Source organism: Macaca mulatta, chromosome 14 (assembly GCF_049350105.2).
Source record: "Macaca mulatta isolate MMU2019108-1 chromosome 14, T2T-MMU8v2.0, whole genome shotgun sequence".
Taxonomy (NCBI): Eukaryota; Metazoa; Chordata; class Mammalia; order Primates; family Cercopithecidae; genus Macaca; species Macaca mulatta.
Window position 1 is genome coordinate 93657938 of NC_133419.1, and position 12820 is coordinate 93670757.

The 12820-nt window shown below is 41.3% G+C and overlaps 1 protein-coding gene across 1 annotated transcript in view; it reads left to right on the forward strand.

Annotated features, from left to right (window-relative positions):
• The first annotated feature begins 6993 nt into the window (after positions 1-6993).
• LOC695935 (protocadherin Fat 3) overlaps positions 6994-12820 on the forward strand; it is a 97470-nt gene continuing 91643 nt past the window's right edge. The window contains exon 1 of the mRNA XM_015115462.3: positions 6994-12212. Within this exon, the coding sequence (XP_014970948.3) occupies positions 8207-12212 (4006 nt within the window). The 5' untranslated portion in view covers positions 6994-8206. The remainder of the gene's footprint in view (positions 12213-12820) is intronic.

The following is a 12820-nucleotide window of genomic DNA, read 5'->3' on the forward strand; positions in this document are numbered from 1 at the left end:
GCTCATAGTTTATGTTCTAATATAAACTACTGGTTTATTGTCAACCTCTAATTACAGTGTTTTTATAAGAGAGCTTCCTCTGTGTTGCAAGAGCTACTAGAAGCTAGGATCCAAGGACATGGAAGGGGGGAAAAAAGGAGGGAGGGCATACTTTTATTAGCAATGAGCAAATTGGCATTAGTCATCATTCTTGTCTTCTTTTAACTATAGGTATTTATCAAAGTGCTGGATAATAATGATAATGGCCCAGAATTCTCTCAGCCGAATTACGATGTGACAATTTCCGAGGATGTACTTCCAGACACGGAGATCTTGCAGATTGAAGCCACAGATAGAGATGAGAAGCACAAGCTGAGCTACACTGTTCATAGCAGCATCGACTCCATCAGCATGAGAAAATTCCGGATTGACCCTAGCACTGGCGTGCTCTATACTGCCGAGAGGCTGGACCATGAGGCCCAGGACAAGCACATTCTCAACATAATGGTAGGACCGAAATCCTAATTTGCTCTCCTACAGAACCACTGACTGTTCAGGCCACACACATTAGCCATCAGAAGTATAGGGCCCCTAAATTTTATAAGTAGTTGAAAATTTAGTCTTTTCACAGAGAGATTGCTTTCATTTTTGCCTTTTTATTTCATGAAGAATTACTGTTGTTAGATAGCAACTCTGTATTTTTGCCAAACTAAACTATTAGACAAGCTCTGCAGCTGCTCAGTAAATGCTCCAAACAGACTGACTTGAGAGGGAAGGAACAGGTCATGTTCCCAGGCTCTGGGGTTCGTTTGCACCCAGAAGATTTCAAAGAAAAATTGAAAAGACATTCCTTGAGAAGTTAATCACAAGGGTAATCATTTACTCAGCCTATGCAATGCTCAGTCCTTGGAAGGATTTGGAAAACCAATTTATTGCTTATTGTACTGGCATTGGACCTAGTAGTGAATACTGGTACACAAGAGAGATCTCAATACATGCTAAAGCCTACAGAGAGTATCAATCTGACTTTGTGTTCTTGGGACCTCCAAATTATGTAGGAGAAATTGCTTTACTTTTAGAGTAGTGTTTAGCTAGTTCACATAATTGGGAAGTAGAGATTAATAAGAAACATCCTTGATTAATTTATGGCCTGAAGTCTATCCCTCCAACCACCCAAGAATCCCCACAGCATTGCACAGCCACTTCCTGTCAGAGCCCCCACTGGGTTCCTTTAAGACCAGGTAGAAGGACAGACTTAATCTTCTGCCCTGATTGGCACTAAAATACCACACTAAGACAGTACAAATTCCTAAGCAGCTGAAAGTAATGTTCCACTAAGTTTTACTTTTCTTTCATAAGACTAGAAACCTTCCAACGACAAGAGGAAGTTTAAGTGTCATACACTTAGCTATAGTTTCCAACTAAGACTCCAGGAAACAGATGGGGTTACTTATAGAGGTCTTCCAGTCATCACTCTGGACCTTCATTCATTCATTTAACATATATTTCTCAAGCACCTACTATGCACCAAACACTCTTCTAGGCACTGAAGATACAAAAAAGACAAAGTTCCTGCACCCTAGGAGCTTACGCTTAATTGGAACTGACCTGGATTTCAACAATCCCCAAATAAAGAGTTCAGCTTGGTCCTTGGGTATGGCAGACCAGTCTGCAGACAGGGAAATTCAGCATATTCACTGGGCTAATTCTGCATGTGTTTTCCCCAAGGGCAGAAACCTTGTGCTAGTGACTAACTCCATTCTCATGATTCTTTAAGCCATTTCTGTTCATTCTTTCTTTAACAAACTCAGAAATCCATTTGGTCACCCTCTACCATTTACCACTTACATAATTGAATATTTCGAGCAAACAAGTGCTTTACACTGCCTTTCTCCTGGCTAAGCCATTTGAGTCATTTTGCTCATTCCTCCTAGGTACTATTTCTGAAAACCCCTTTCTCTTTGTTGGCTCTTTTCGGTATATTTTCTAATTTCTTCACATCTCTCTGCAGGTATGGAGTTTAAAATTGAAAAAGCCAAGAACACATATTTGATTAGTGCTACATCAAATGATAGCAAAACCTTGTGGTTAAAGAAATGATTATTTGCAAGCTTCTGCCATATACAAACTAAAGGAAACTTTAAAACTGCCAAGCAAGGTTTTCTGGTGAAATCAGAAAGGGGGTGCTTCAGCACTTTGAAGAAAATGACAAATGGTTGTGTCAAGTGTGACATTTTATTTAACGTTTCTCTAAGTAAGAAATTAAGATTTGATTCATCTTCCCAATGGTCAGGGTTCTCTCAGCTCTAGACTTTTGTATATATTGGCTTTTTTGCCTGAAAATGCCGCACACTACTACCACCACCATTTTACCACTCCTACTTGTTCTCGTTACCTTTTTCAGGAAGCGAAATGCTAGGTTAGTTTTTTCTCACTATTCTGTGAGCACCTTTAGTGCATCCCATGAGAATACTTAGCCCTGAGCATTATACCCATCTATTTACTTGTTTGTATTCCCACTTGACTCTAAGCTTCTTGAGGGCAGGAACTGTATCAAATTCACTGCTGTACCACCAGAGCAAAGCCAAGGACTTAAGACAGATAGGTGACAATAAATGTTTGTTGAATGGATGAATGGAAATGCCTACATTGTGTTCATTAATTCCAGTCTTTAGTTGCCCCTACAGAAGAGCCTCTATCCACTATTCTGTTATCAGCTGTGTACACAAATAAGGGGGAGGCCACTGTATGGGGAGAGCCAGAGCACAGCGCTGTGTTTGTGATATCAAGGCATCAATTCTACACACACAGACTGAGCACAGACCACAGGCCAGACATTAGGCTGAGCAGTAAAGGTATTGTAACCCCTGCTCACGATTTCCTCCCAAAGTTTCCTCACTCGATGATACTACCATTTATTGAGACCCTACTAGAAGCCTGGAACTGGGTCAAGCACTTTGCATGCATTAGTTCATTTTGTCTTCACCCCAGACATAGCCATGTGAGTTCTTTGCTATTTAAGATTTGAGTCCCACCACTTCTTGTATTTTGCCTAAAGGTCAGAGATCAGGAGTTTCCTTATCGAAGAAACTTGGCCCGAGTCATTGTGAATGTGGAGGATGCTAATGATCACAGCCCTTATTTTACCAACCCACTGTACGAAGCGTCTGTGTTTGAATCTGCTGCTCTGGGATCAGCTGTTCTGCAAGTGACAGCTCTGGACAAAGACAAAGGAGAAAATGCAGAACTCATATATACCATAGAAGCAGGTGAGAGCTGTTGCACTGCACAAATTTCAGCATAATGCATGGCATTCGACCCTCAGTAGCATTTATCACCGTGTAAAATTCAGATCATTAACAATAGAATATCTCTAAATGAACTTTTTTGGCCAAGCCGCTGTCCTATTTGGGAGATGATGGTGGATAAAGTTCTTGACGTTTCAGTAATAGGTTTTCCATCATTAACAGCAAGGAAAGTTTCCTTTGTTGTGTTCGATCGTGGATTTTTCTGGGATAGAGAAGAGAAAATAAATACGCAATAAATTTACTGGCTTTTACCTGTAGGCCAACAAGCCAGGGCCTCAGACTAAAATAACCAAAGCCACCGATAATCTGAGGGCTACCAGGGTGTTCTGTGAACTGAATCTTAACAAGTCTTTGTTTACTAGGTGGTCTGTGGGCTTCAGAAATTCCTTCAACCTCACAGCACAAATTCACATCTTTGGAGGCAACCTGAGTAGCAGAGTAGATGGTAGATATGGATTCTGAACTGCTTGCTGAACCTGACAAATAAATACAGGCTCTTGTTTTGTTAAATTTTTTAAAAATTAGATGTTTTAAAATTAATTTTAACATCTATAAGGCAAGACCATAGTTTACTGACGGTTTGAAGACTGATAGCTAGAAAGCTTTTATGACGAGAGATGAATAGCTAAGCAAGAAAATAAACCTAAAAATGACAAATATCCTATCTCTGCCTGTGTTCTCTTCCGCATTCCATCTTTTTTGAATATTCAAGCCACTTATTTCCAAAATGTTCTGCAACATTATGTCTGTCGTGAATAATGCCAAATGCAATCTCCTTTCATGCCAGGGATGGAAAGGCTTCTCTCCCTTCATTTAAATGTAGAGCATTTTTGAGAGGAGTTGAATTAAAATATGAATGCTAGGATGACAGTTTTGGACTAGAAATTTTAGAAAAGAAAAGCCAACAACCTTCTAAAAAAAAGTTATTGCATTAAATGATAACTTAAAACTATTTCTTGTATTAGGCACTCACATTTTACATGGGTCTGTGCTAAGCTCTATTTAAAAAAAGAAAAAGAAGAAAAAGAAAAGATAAGAATTCATAATAGCAAAGTTTCCAGAGAGAATTTACCTATTTTTTTCTAGGTTTCCATGGAATTTCCTTTCAATCTAAAGCCTGACCAGTGTTTTCTTAGAAATGCTATTTTACATCTTTTATTTATCACAGGACATTTTTATTACTTAATTACATAATCTTTGTTCTTTGGGTTCCTCAAATAATATAAGGAAACTTTTCTAAAACATGAATATTTCAATCACATCCCAGAAAATGTCACCTAAACCAACAACTCTTTTTATTCTTTCTATTGTTTTTTCCAATATTGTATGTTTTTCTTTTCCCCATATTCCTTCATGCATATACATTGCTTCATGTCACTGTAATTATTTAGATATAGGGTTTTATTTCTACTTTTCTTACCGTGTTCTAAACATTTGCTGTATGTCTCTACCTGCTTTTTATATTTGTCATTAAGCCTGCTACTTATACTCCTTTGAGATAGCCAGATAATGTTTCAGTCAGTTTGGAGTTTCTTAAGGAGTAATTTAACTTACCATCCAACCAAAAAGACTGCTCTGCTTATCTTTTGACCTCTACAGACTACAGCATGGTGCCCAGTCATTTCTTTAACTGACTACAAGACAGAACAGTTATTTCCTTAAAACACCTTTTATATAGAAAACACGAACTTCCAGAAAACCATGAGAACAACTGATATCTCAAAAAAAAAAAAAAATGACCTTTGATTGTATGTAAGAAACTAGTGAGGACTACAGTGTTCACAATAAATCTGAAATGGCCAGTGAGCCTCTTCACAGACAAACCCACACTGGGCTGCACTGGTTTCTTCCCAGTCGAGGGTGGGAGCAGGTTTCTTCCCAGACGAGAGTAGGAGAGGCAGATCCCAGATGCTTCAGCACTTTGAAGCAAATGACAAATGGTTGTGTAAAGTATTATGTTTTATTTAACTTTTCTCACACACATCAGATAAGCAAGATTTCACTCTGTTTATTGGTGGGCTATAAATTTCCTGTCTCCTGCCTGTCCTCTAAAGTGACTACGGAAGCTTTTTATTTTGGCCTGAAGGACTGAGGCAGAATTTGAGTGCAGAGCTTCAGGTCTTATATCTACTTTGAGTTTTGTGTTTGGTGTCAGTGGTGAGTCTGAGGCAGGATTGTACAAGAGAGACTGGGACTGAGTTGAGTTCGGGTGGGGGCATATGGATCCCAAGATGCATATGAACAGAGAGTTTAAAATATATTTTTAGATTTAACTCTCCTCTCAATCATTCAACAAATATTGAGCAACTTCTTTGTAGCAGATGCTGTGTTGTGTACTGGATAAGGAATGGTAAGAAAAGCACAGCTTTTATTCAATTGCCAAAAATCTACAGAGACCATAGATTCCAAAAAGCAAACAGAGGTCAGTTTTTCAGGATTCAAGTGTAGCAGGAAAGAATAAGCAGAAAGTGGAGTCCAAGAGAATGGGTCAATGTGTCAAAGAAGGAAAGAGGAGGAGGGCCCACTTTGGACCTGATGGATCAGCACACCATTCTGGAAGGGTGTCGCAAGCAGATCAGCAGCCATGGGATAGCAGGGTTATGAATTTCTACTTGAGGCCAAGCACAGCGGCTCATGCCGGTAATCCCAGCATTTTGGGAGGCCAAGGTGGGTGGATCACTCGAGGTCAGAAGTTTGAGACCAGCTTGGCCAACGTAGCGAAACCCCATCTCTACAAACACAAAAATTAGCCAGGTGTAGTGGTGCATGCCTGCAGTCCCAGCTACTGTGGAGGCTGAGGCAGGAGAATCACTTAAACCCAGGAGACAGAGGTTGCAATGAGCCAAGATTGCACCACTGCACTCCAACCTAGATGGCAGAATGAGACTCCATCTAAAAAAAAAAAAAACAAACAAAAAACAACAAGAAAAAAAACCATAAAATTATATTTGAGGTCAAAAGCTGGCTCCCCATCATCCCCACCGTAGCATGTCTTGCTGGGTATGAAGAAATCTGCCGGGTGTGGAGTAAGGGAGGACTTACCTAGAAACTCTGCAATGGGGCGCCATGATCAGTGAACACTGAGATCCCTGGCTCCAGTAGCATTCATCAGTCAAGGTTACATGTTGGTGCCATCACTGGAAGGTGATCATTGCTTAGTTGAGGTGATTTCCCCTACAAAGGTCTGTGAATCACCTGTTGGATTCACACTCAATTCTATGACACTTCATTGCAAGCTTGAAAGTTTACTTATAAGATCATTGAACTTTTTATTGTTGTCATCATAAAATGGCCATGTTTAGGTTGCAAAGTAATAAATCATGTTGACATCAATGACAACATTGTTTAATATTCACATTTGGGGGGCTGGAATCAAAATGACCTCTTTATTAGATATACTTTGTCTTTTAAAATAAGCAAGTATCTTCTTGAAATAGATGTTACATGAACATGACCATTTTGTGTTCAGACATGGAAAACTTTACATAATTAGCATGTAGGAAGAAGTATGTAGACACACCTTACAACTGCCCTGAAAATCCTGGTCCCTATTTTAATGATTCCAACATTTAAATTACATGCCTATCATACTACAATATTCAAAAAGAAAGAAAAGTCCAGATAGAGTTGAATAACCAAGATCTTTAAATTTTGATTGGAAAGAATCTCAGCACAGAAATATGTGTGTTCTTTGAGAAGTATGAGAAAGCTTGATAAGAAAAGCAAAAACAACTTGATGAAGGATACAACTTTGCGCTACCCACCGCCTTTCAGCTCTGTCGCCACCTACCTTCTTTACATACTCCACATTGTGTCTTCCCCATTCTTTATTCCTCTGTTATTTCTCTCATTCTCAACAATCCCAGATTTCAAACCACCACAGGTTTCTGAAGCAGAACTCTTAAACTGCTACAGTGTCATGGCCATAGCCCTTCCCCTGCCAGCTATGTCAAAGTGGGGTGCCCAGGTTTCAGTTTCACAAGGATTATGTCTCAGGTTCTTGGTTGCAGTGCTGGTTCAGATTCTTAACAGTTTCTTGGTGCACTAGAAACATCTCAAATGCTTGGTGAATAGAATGGTTACAGATTGAGCAACTGCCCTGTAACTTTGTATGTTTACTTTTATGTCTAGGTGTGTGCATGTGTGCATTCAGAGGCATGGGAGAGGGGTAGAGCATGAGTGGAGAATAGAAGAGGAGTCACGAAAATTCCTCACACTTACAAGGCAAATGATGACCTGCCAAGAATTCTCCATGCCTGACTGAACAAACCCCTTCACCAAAGTAGTGTTTTGGATAAAGTCATTTTTGATAGGGTGAAATAATACGAATTCCATGTAGTGAAGTTTGCTTTTGAGATAATCTGAAAACAACTGACTACTTTATAATGCTCTGAAACTATTCCCACAACCCTCTTTTCTTTAAACCTAGAACAGAAAATATGACACTGCTGCCTAAACCAGTGGCATTCATATGTGGGCTTCCCAATCTATCTGTCTTCTCACAAGGCTGGAAATAAGGAAGTCCTGCACATTCTTAGCAGGAAAGATCTCTCCTTCAGGCTCTCTTATTTACCAACTTGAATGACACAAGACTGTGTTATTGTCATTGTTGTTTTTAACCTGGATCTAGAAGCTACTGATCTGAAATTTACCATATTACTGGGAAGCTCATTTTTGTTGCTTTTCAGTACCCCTGAAAGAGAGGCCTCTCATTTCAGAATGACACAAATGAGTACTATAATTGCTTTCTACTTGCCACATTGCAGTAAAGTACCTGTAGATAAAAAGCCAATCAAAAAGATTTCAGTGACCCAAATGTAACTCATTTCACCATTGATTTCTGTATTTTAGGGAACACTGGGAACACGTTTAAGATCGAACCGGTCCTAGGCATCATCACCATTTGCAAAGAACCAGACATGACGACGATGGGTCAGTTTGTCCTATCCATCAAAGTCACAGATCAGGGATCCCCGCCAATGTCTGCCACTGCAATTGTGCGCATTTCTGTCACTATGTCTGACAATTCTCACCCCAAGTTCATTCACAAAGACTACCAAGCAGAAGTAAATGAAAATGTTGACATTGGAACATCAGTCATTCTAATCTCTGCCATCAGTCAATCTACCCTCATTTATGAAGTCAAAGATGGAGACATTAATGGGATCTTTACCATAAATCCATATTCTGGAGTCATCACCACTCGGAAAGTCCTGGATTATGAGCGCACATCCTCTTATCAGCTCATCATTCAGGCCACCAATATGGCAGGAATGGCTTCCAATGCTACAGTCAATATTCAGATTGTTGATGAAAATGATAATGCCCCAGTTTTTCTCTTTTCTCAGTACTCAGGCAGCCTAAGTGAGGCTGCCCCAATTAACAGCATTGTCAGGAGCTTGGATAACAGCCCACTGGTGATTCGAGCCACAGATGCTGACAGCAACCGGAATGCTCTGCTTGTGTATCAGATTGTGGAGTCGACAGCCAAAAAGTTTTTCACGGTGGACTCCAGTACAGGTGCAATTAGAACAATTGCCAACCTGGACCACGAAACCATTGCCCATTTCCATTTTCATGTGCATGTGAGAGACAGTGGTAGCCCCCAACTGACTGCAGAGAGTCCCGTTGAAGTCAACATTGAGGTGACAGATGTGAATGATAACCCACCTGTTTTTACTCAGGCTGTGTTTGAGACTGTCTTACTTCTACCTACGTATGTCGGAGTGGAGGTTCTGAAAGTTAGTGCCACAGATCCTGACTCTGAGGTACCCCCTGAACTGACATATAGCCTAATGGAAGGCAGCTTGGATCATTTTTTAATTGACTCAAACAGTGGAGTACTTACCATAAAAAACAACAACCTCTCCAAGGATCACTACATGCTGATAGTTAAGGTATCTGATGGAAAGTTCTACAGTACCTCCATGGTCACCATCATGGTTAAAGAAGCCATGGACAGTGGCCTCCACTTTACACAAAGCTTCTATTCCACCTCAATCTCAGAGAACAACACTAACATAACCAAAGTTGCTATTGTCAATGCAGTTGGAAACCGCCTTAATGAGCCCTTAAAATACAGCATCTTAAACCCAGGAAATAAGTTCAAGATAAAATCTACCTCAGGGGTCATTCAGACGACTGGAGTCCCCTTTGACCGTGAAGAACAAGAGTTATATGAGCTGGTGGTAGAAGCCAGCCGTGAGCTGGACTATCTGCGTGTGGCCAGAGTGGTGGTCAGGGTTAACATTGAAGACATAAATGACAATTCTCCAGTCTTTGTGGGCCTCCCATACTATGCTGCTGTTCAAGTGGATGCAGAACCTGGAACTCTGATTTATCAGGTGACAGCCATTGACAAAGATAAAGGTCCAAATGGAGAAGTGACGTATGTCCTACAGGACGACTATGGCCACTTTGAAATTAACCCTAATTCAGGGAATGTTATTTTAAAGGAAGCATTCAACTCTGACTTGTCCAACATTGAGTATGGAGTCACCATCCTGGCCAAGGATGGTGGAAAACCCTCTTTGTCTACGTCTGTGGAGCTTCCCATCACTATTGTCAACAAAGCAATGCCTGTGTTTGATAAACCCTTTTATACAGCATCTGTCAATGAAGACATCAGAATGAACACACCCATCCTAAGCATCAATGCCACCAGTCCAGAGGGCCAAGGCATCATATATATCATTATCGATGGGGACCCTTTTAAACAGTTTAACGTTGACTTTGACACTGGGGTCCTGAAAGTTGTTAGCCCTTTGGATTATGAAGTTACATCTGCTTACAAGCTGACAATAAGAGCCAGCGATGCCCTCACTGGTGCTAGGGCTGAAGTCACTGTTGACTTGCTAGTTAATGATGTAAATGACAATCCCCCTATTTTTGATCAGCCCACATACAATACAACACTATCAGAAGCATCTCTTATTGGGACACCTGTTTTACAAGTTGTCTCTATTGATGCAGACTCAGAAAACAATAAAATGGTACATTATCAGATTGTCCAGGATACCTACAATAGCACAGATTATTTTCACATAGATAGCTCAAGTGGCTTAATCCTGACAGCACGGATGCTGGACCATGAATTAGTACAACACTGCACTTTGAAAGTCAGATCAACAGATAGTGGCTTCCCATCACTGAGCAGTGAGGTTCTGGTTCATATCTACATCTCTGATGTAAATGACAACCCTCCAGTTTTTAATCAGCTCATTTATGAGTCATATGTGAGTGAATTAGCCCCTCGGGGCCATTTTGTAACCTGTGTACAAGCCTCTGATGCAGACAGCTCTGATTTTGACCGGTTGGAATATAGCATTTTATCTGGGAACGACCGGACGAGCTTTCTGATGGACAGCAAGAGTGGAGTTATCACATTGTCCAACCACCGGAAGCAGCGGATGGAGCCTCTGTACAGTCTCAATGTGTCTGTCTCTGATGGGTTGTTCACCAGTACTGCACAGGTGCACATTAGGGTACTTGGGGCTAACTTGTACAGCCCTGCCTTTTCACAAAGCACATACGTAGCTGAGGTGAGAGAGAACGCAGCTGCAGGAACAAAGGTAATTCATGTTCGAGCCACAGATGGTGATCCAGGGACTTACGGGCAGATCAGCTATGCCATCATCAATGACTTTGCCAAGGATCGATTCCTCATAGACAGCAATGGGCAGGTCATCACCACAGAAAGGCTAGACCGGGAAAACCCTCTAGAAGGAGATGTTAGTATTTTTGTGAGGGCCCTTGATGGTGGAGGGAGAACAACTTTCTGCACTGTGAGAGTGATTGTTGTGGATGAAAATGACAATGCTCCCCAGTTCATGACAGTGGAATATAGAGCCAGTGTCAGGGCAGATGTTGGAAGGGGCCACTTGGTCACTCAAGTTCAAGCCATAGATCCCGATGATGGAGCAAATTCAAGGATTACTTATTCCCTCTATAGCGAGGCCTCTGTTTCAGTGGCTGACCTCCTGGAAATCGATCCTGACAATGGCTGGATGGTCACAAAGGGTAATTTTAACCAGCTGAAAAATACAGTGCTTTCGTTCTTTGTCAAAGCAGTAGATGGGGGCATCCCAGTAAAGCACTCCCTCATTCCTGTCTATATCCACGTCTTGCCCCCTGAAACATTCTTGCCATCATTCACCCAGTCTCAGTATTCCTTTACCATTGCAGAAGATACAGCCATTGGGAGTACAGTGGACACCCTGAGGATTTTACCCAGTCAGAATGTCCGATTCAGCACAGTTAATGGGGAACGGCCAGAAAATAACAAAGGGGGTGTATTCGTCATAGAACAGGAAACAGGCACCATTAAACTTGACAAACGCCTTGACCATGAAACCAGCCCAGCTTTCCACTTTAAAGTAGCAGCCACTATACCCCTGGACAAAGTAGACATTGTGTTTGCTGTGGATGTAGATATCAAGGTATTGGATTTGAATGACAACAAGCCAGTCTTTGAAACTTCAAGCTACGACACCATTATAATGGAAGGGATGCCTGTTGGCACCAAACTCACACAAGTGAGAGCTATTGATATGGACTGGGGCGCCAATGGACAAGTCACTTACTCCCTCCACTCGGATTCCCAGCCCGAAAAGGTAATGGAAGCATTCAATATTGACAGCAACACGGGCTGGATCAGTACCTTGAAGGACCTAGATCATGAGACAGACCCCACATTCACCTTCTCTGTGGTGGCCTCTGACCTTGGAGAGGCATTCTCTCTCTCCTCCACGGCCTTGGTATCTGTCAGAGTGACAGATATAAATGATAATGCACCAGTCTTTGCGCAGGAAGTGTACCGAGGGAATGTGAAGGAGAGCGACCCACCAGGCGAGGTGGTAGCCGTCCTCAGCACCTGGGACAGAGATACGTCCGACATTAATCGCCAAGTGAGCTACCATATTACAGGTGAGTAAACACCCCTAGTTTTCATTATGTGCTCTGCTTTATAAAGAAAGATGGAAGATGGCAGGGGGAAGAGTAAAGAGAGAAGGAAGATGGGATAAGGAGTCGAGTGTAATGAAGCCTCTCTGGAGCTGAGTAAAGGATCTCTGAGAAGACTGCGTTTTTTGCTTGTTGGCTGTTGCTAACTCAGCCTTAGTTTGGAGTTCACAGGTTTGTCGTAAACGTGTTACCCACATTGGTAACTAGTCTTTGTGTCACCTCTTCCTATTTAAAAAGGAGTCCAGCCAAATATCTCAGTTGAAGGAATGAAAATAACAACTTTCTGGTGGAGAGGTTCTGCTTTTAAGCATGTTCCTTTTTTCTACCTTTTGCAATACTGAGCAAAACAAATAGCTTGATCACAGTAGGCTTCACATGCACACTTCTCCTGGCCATAGCAACACATGTGCACCCACGTACACACATTAGATGGCATGGTTTGATCCTTCCCTGAGAAATCCTATATTATAACTACAAATCAAGGGGTATTTCTTCTGACAACCAAATTTTTTTGGATTTCTTTTCTGTCTTTCAGACTAGCAAGTAGCAATTCAAGGGGAAAGCCAAGATAG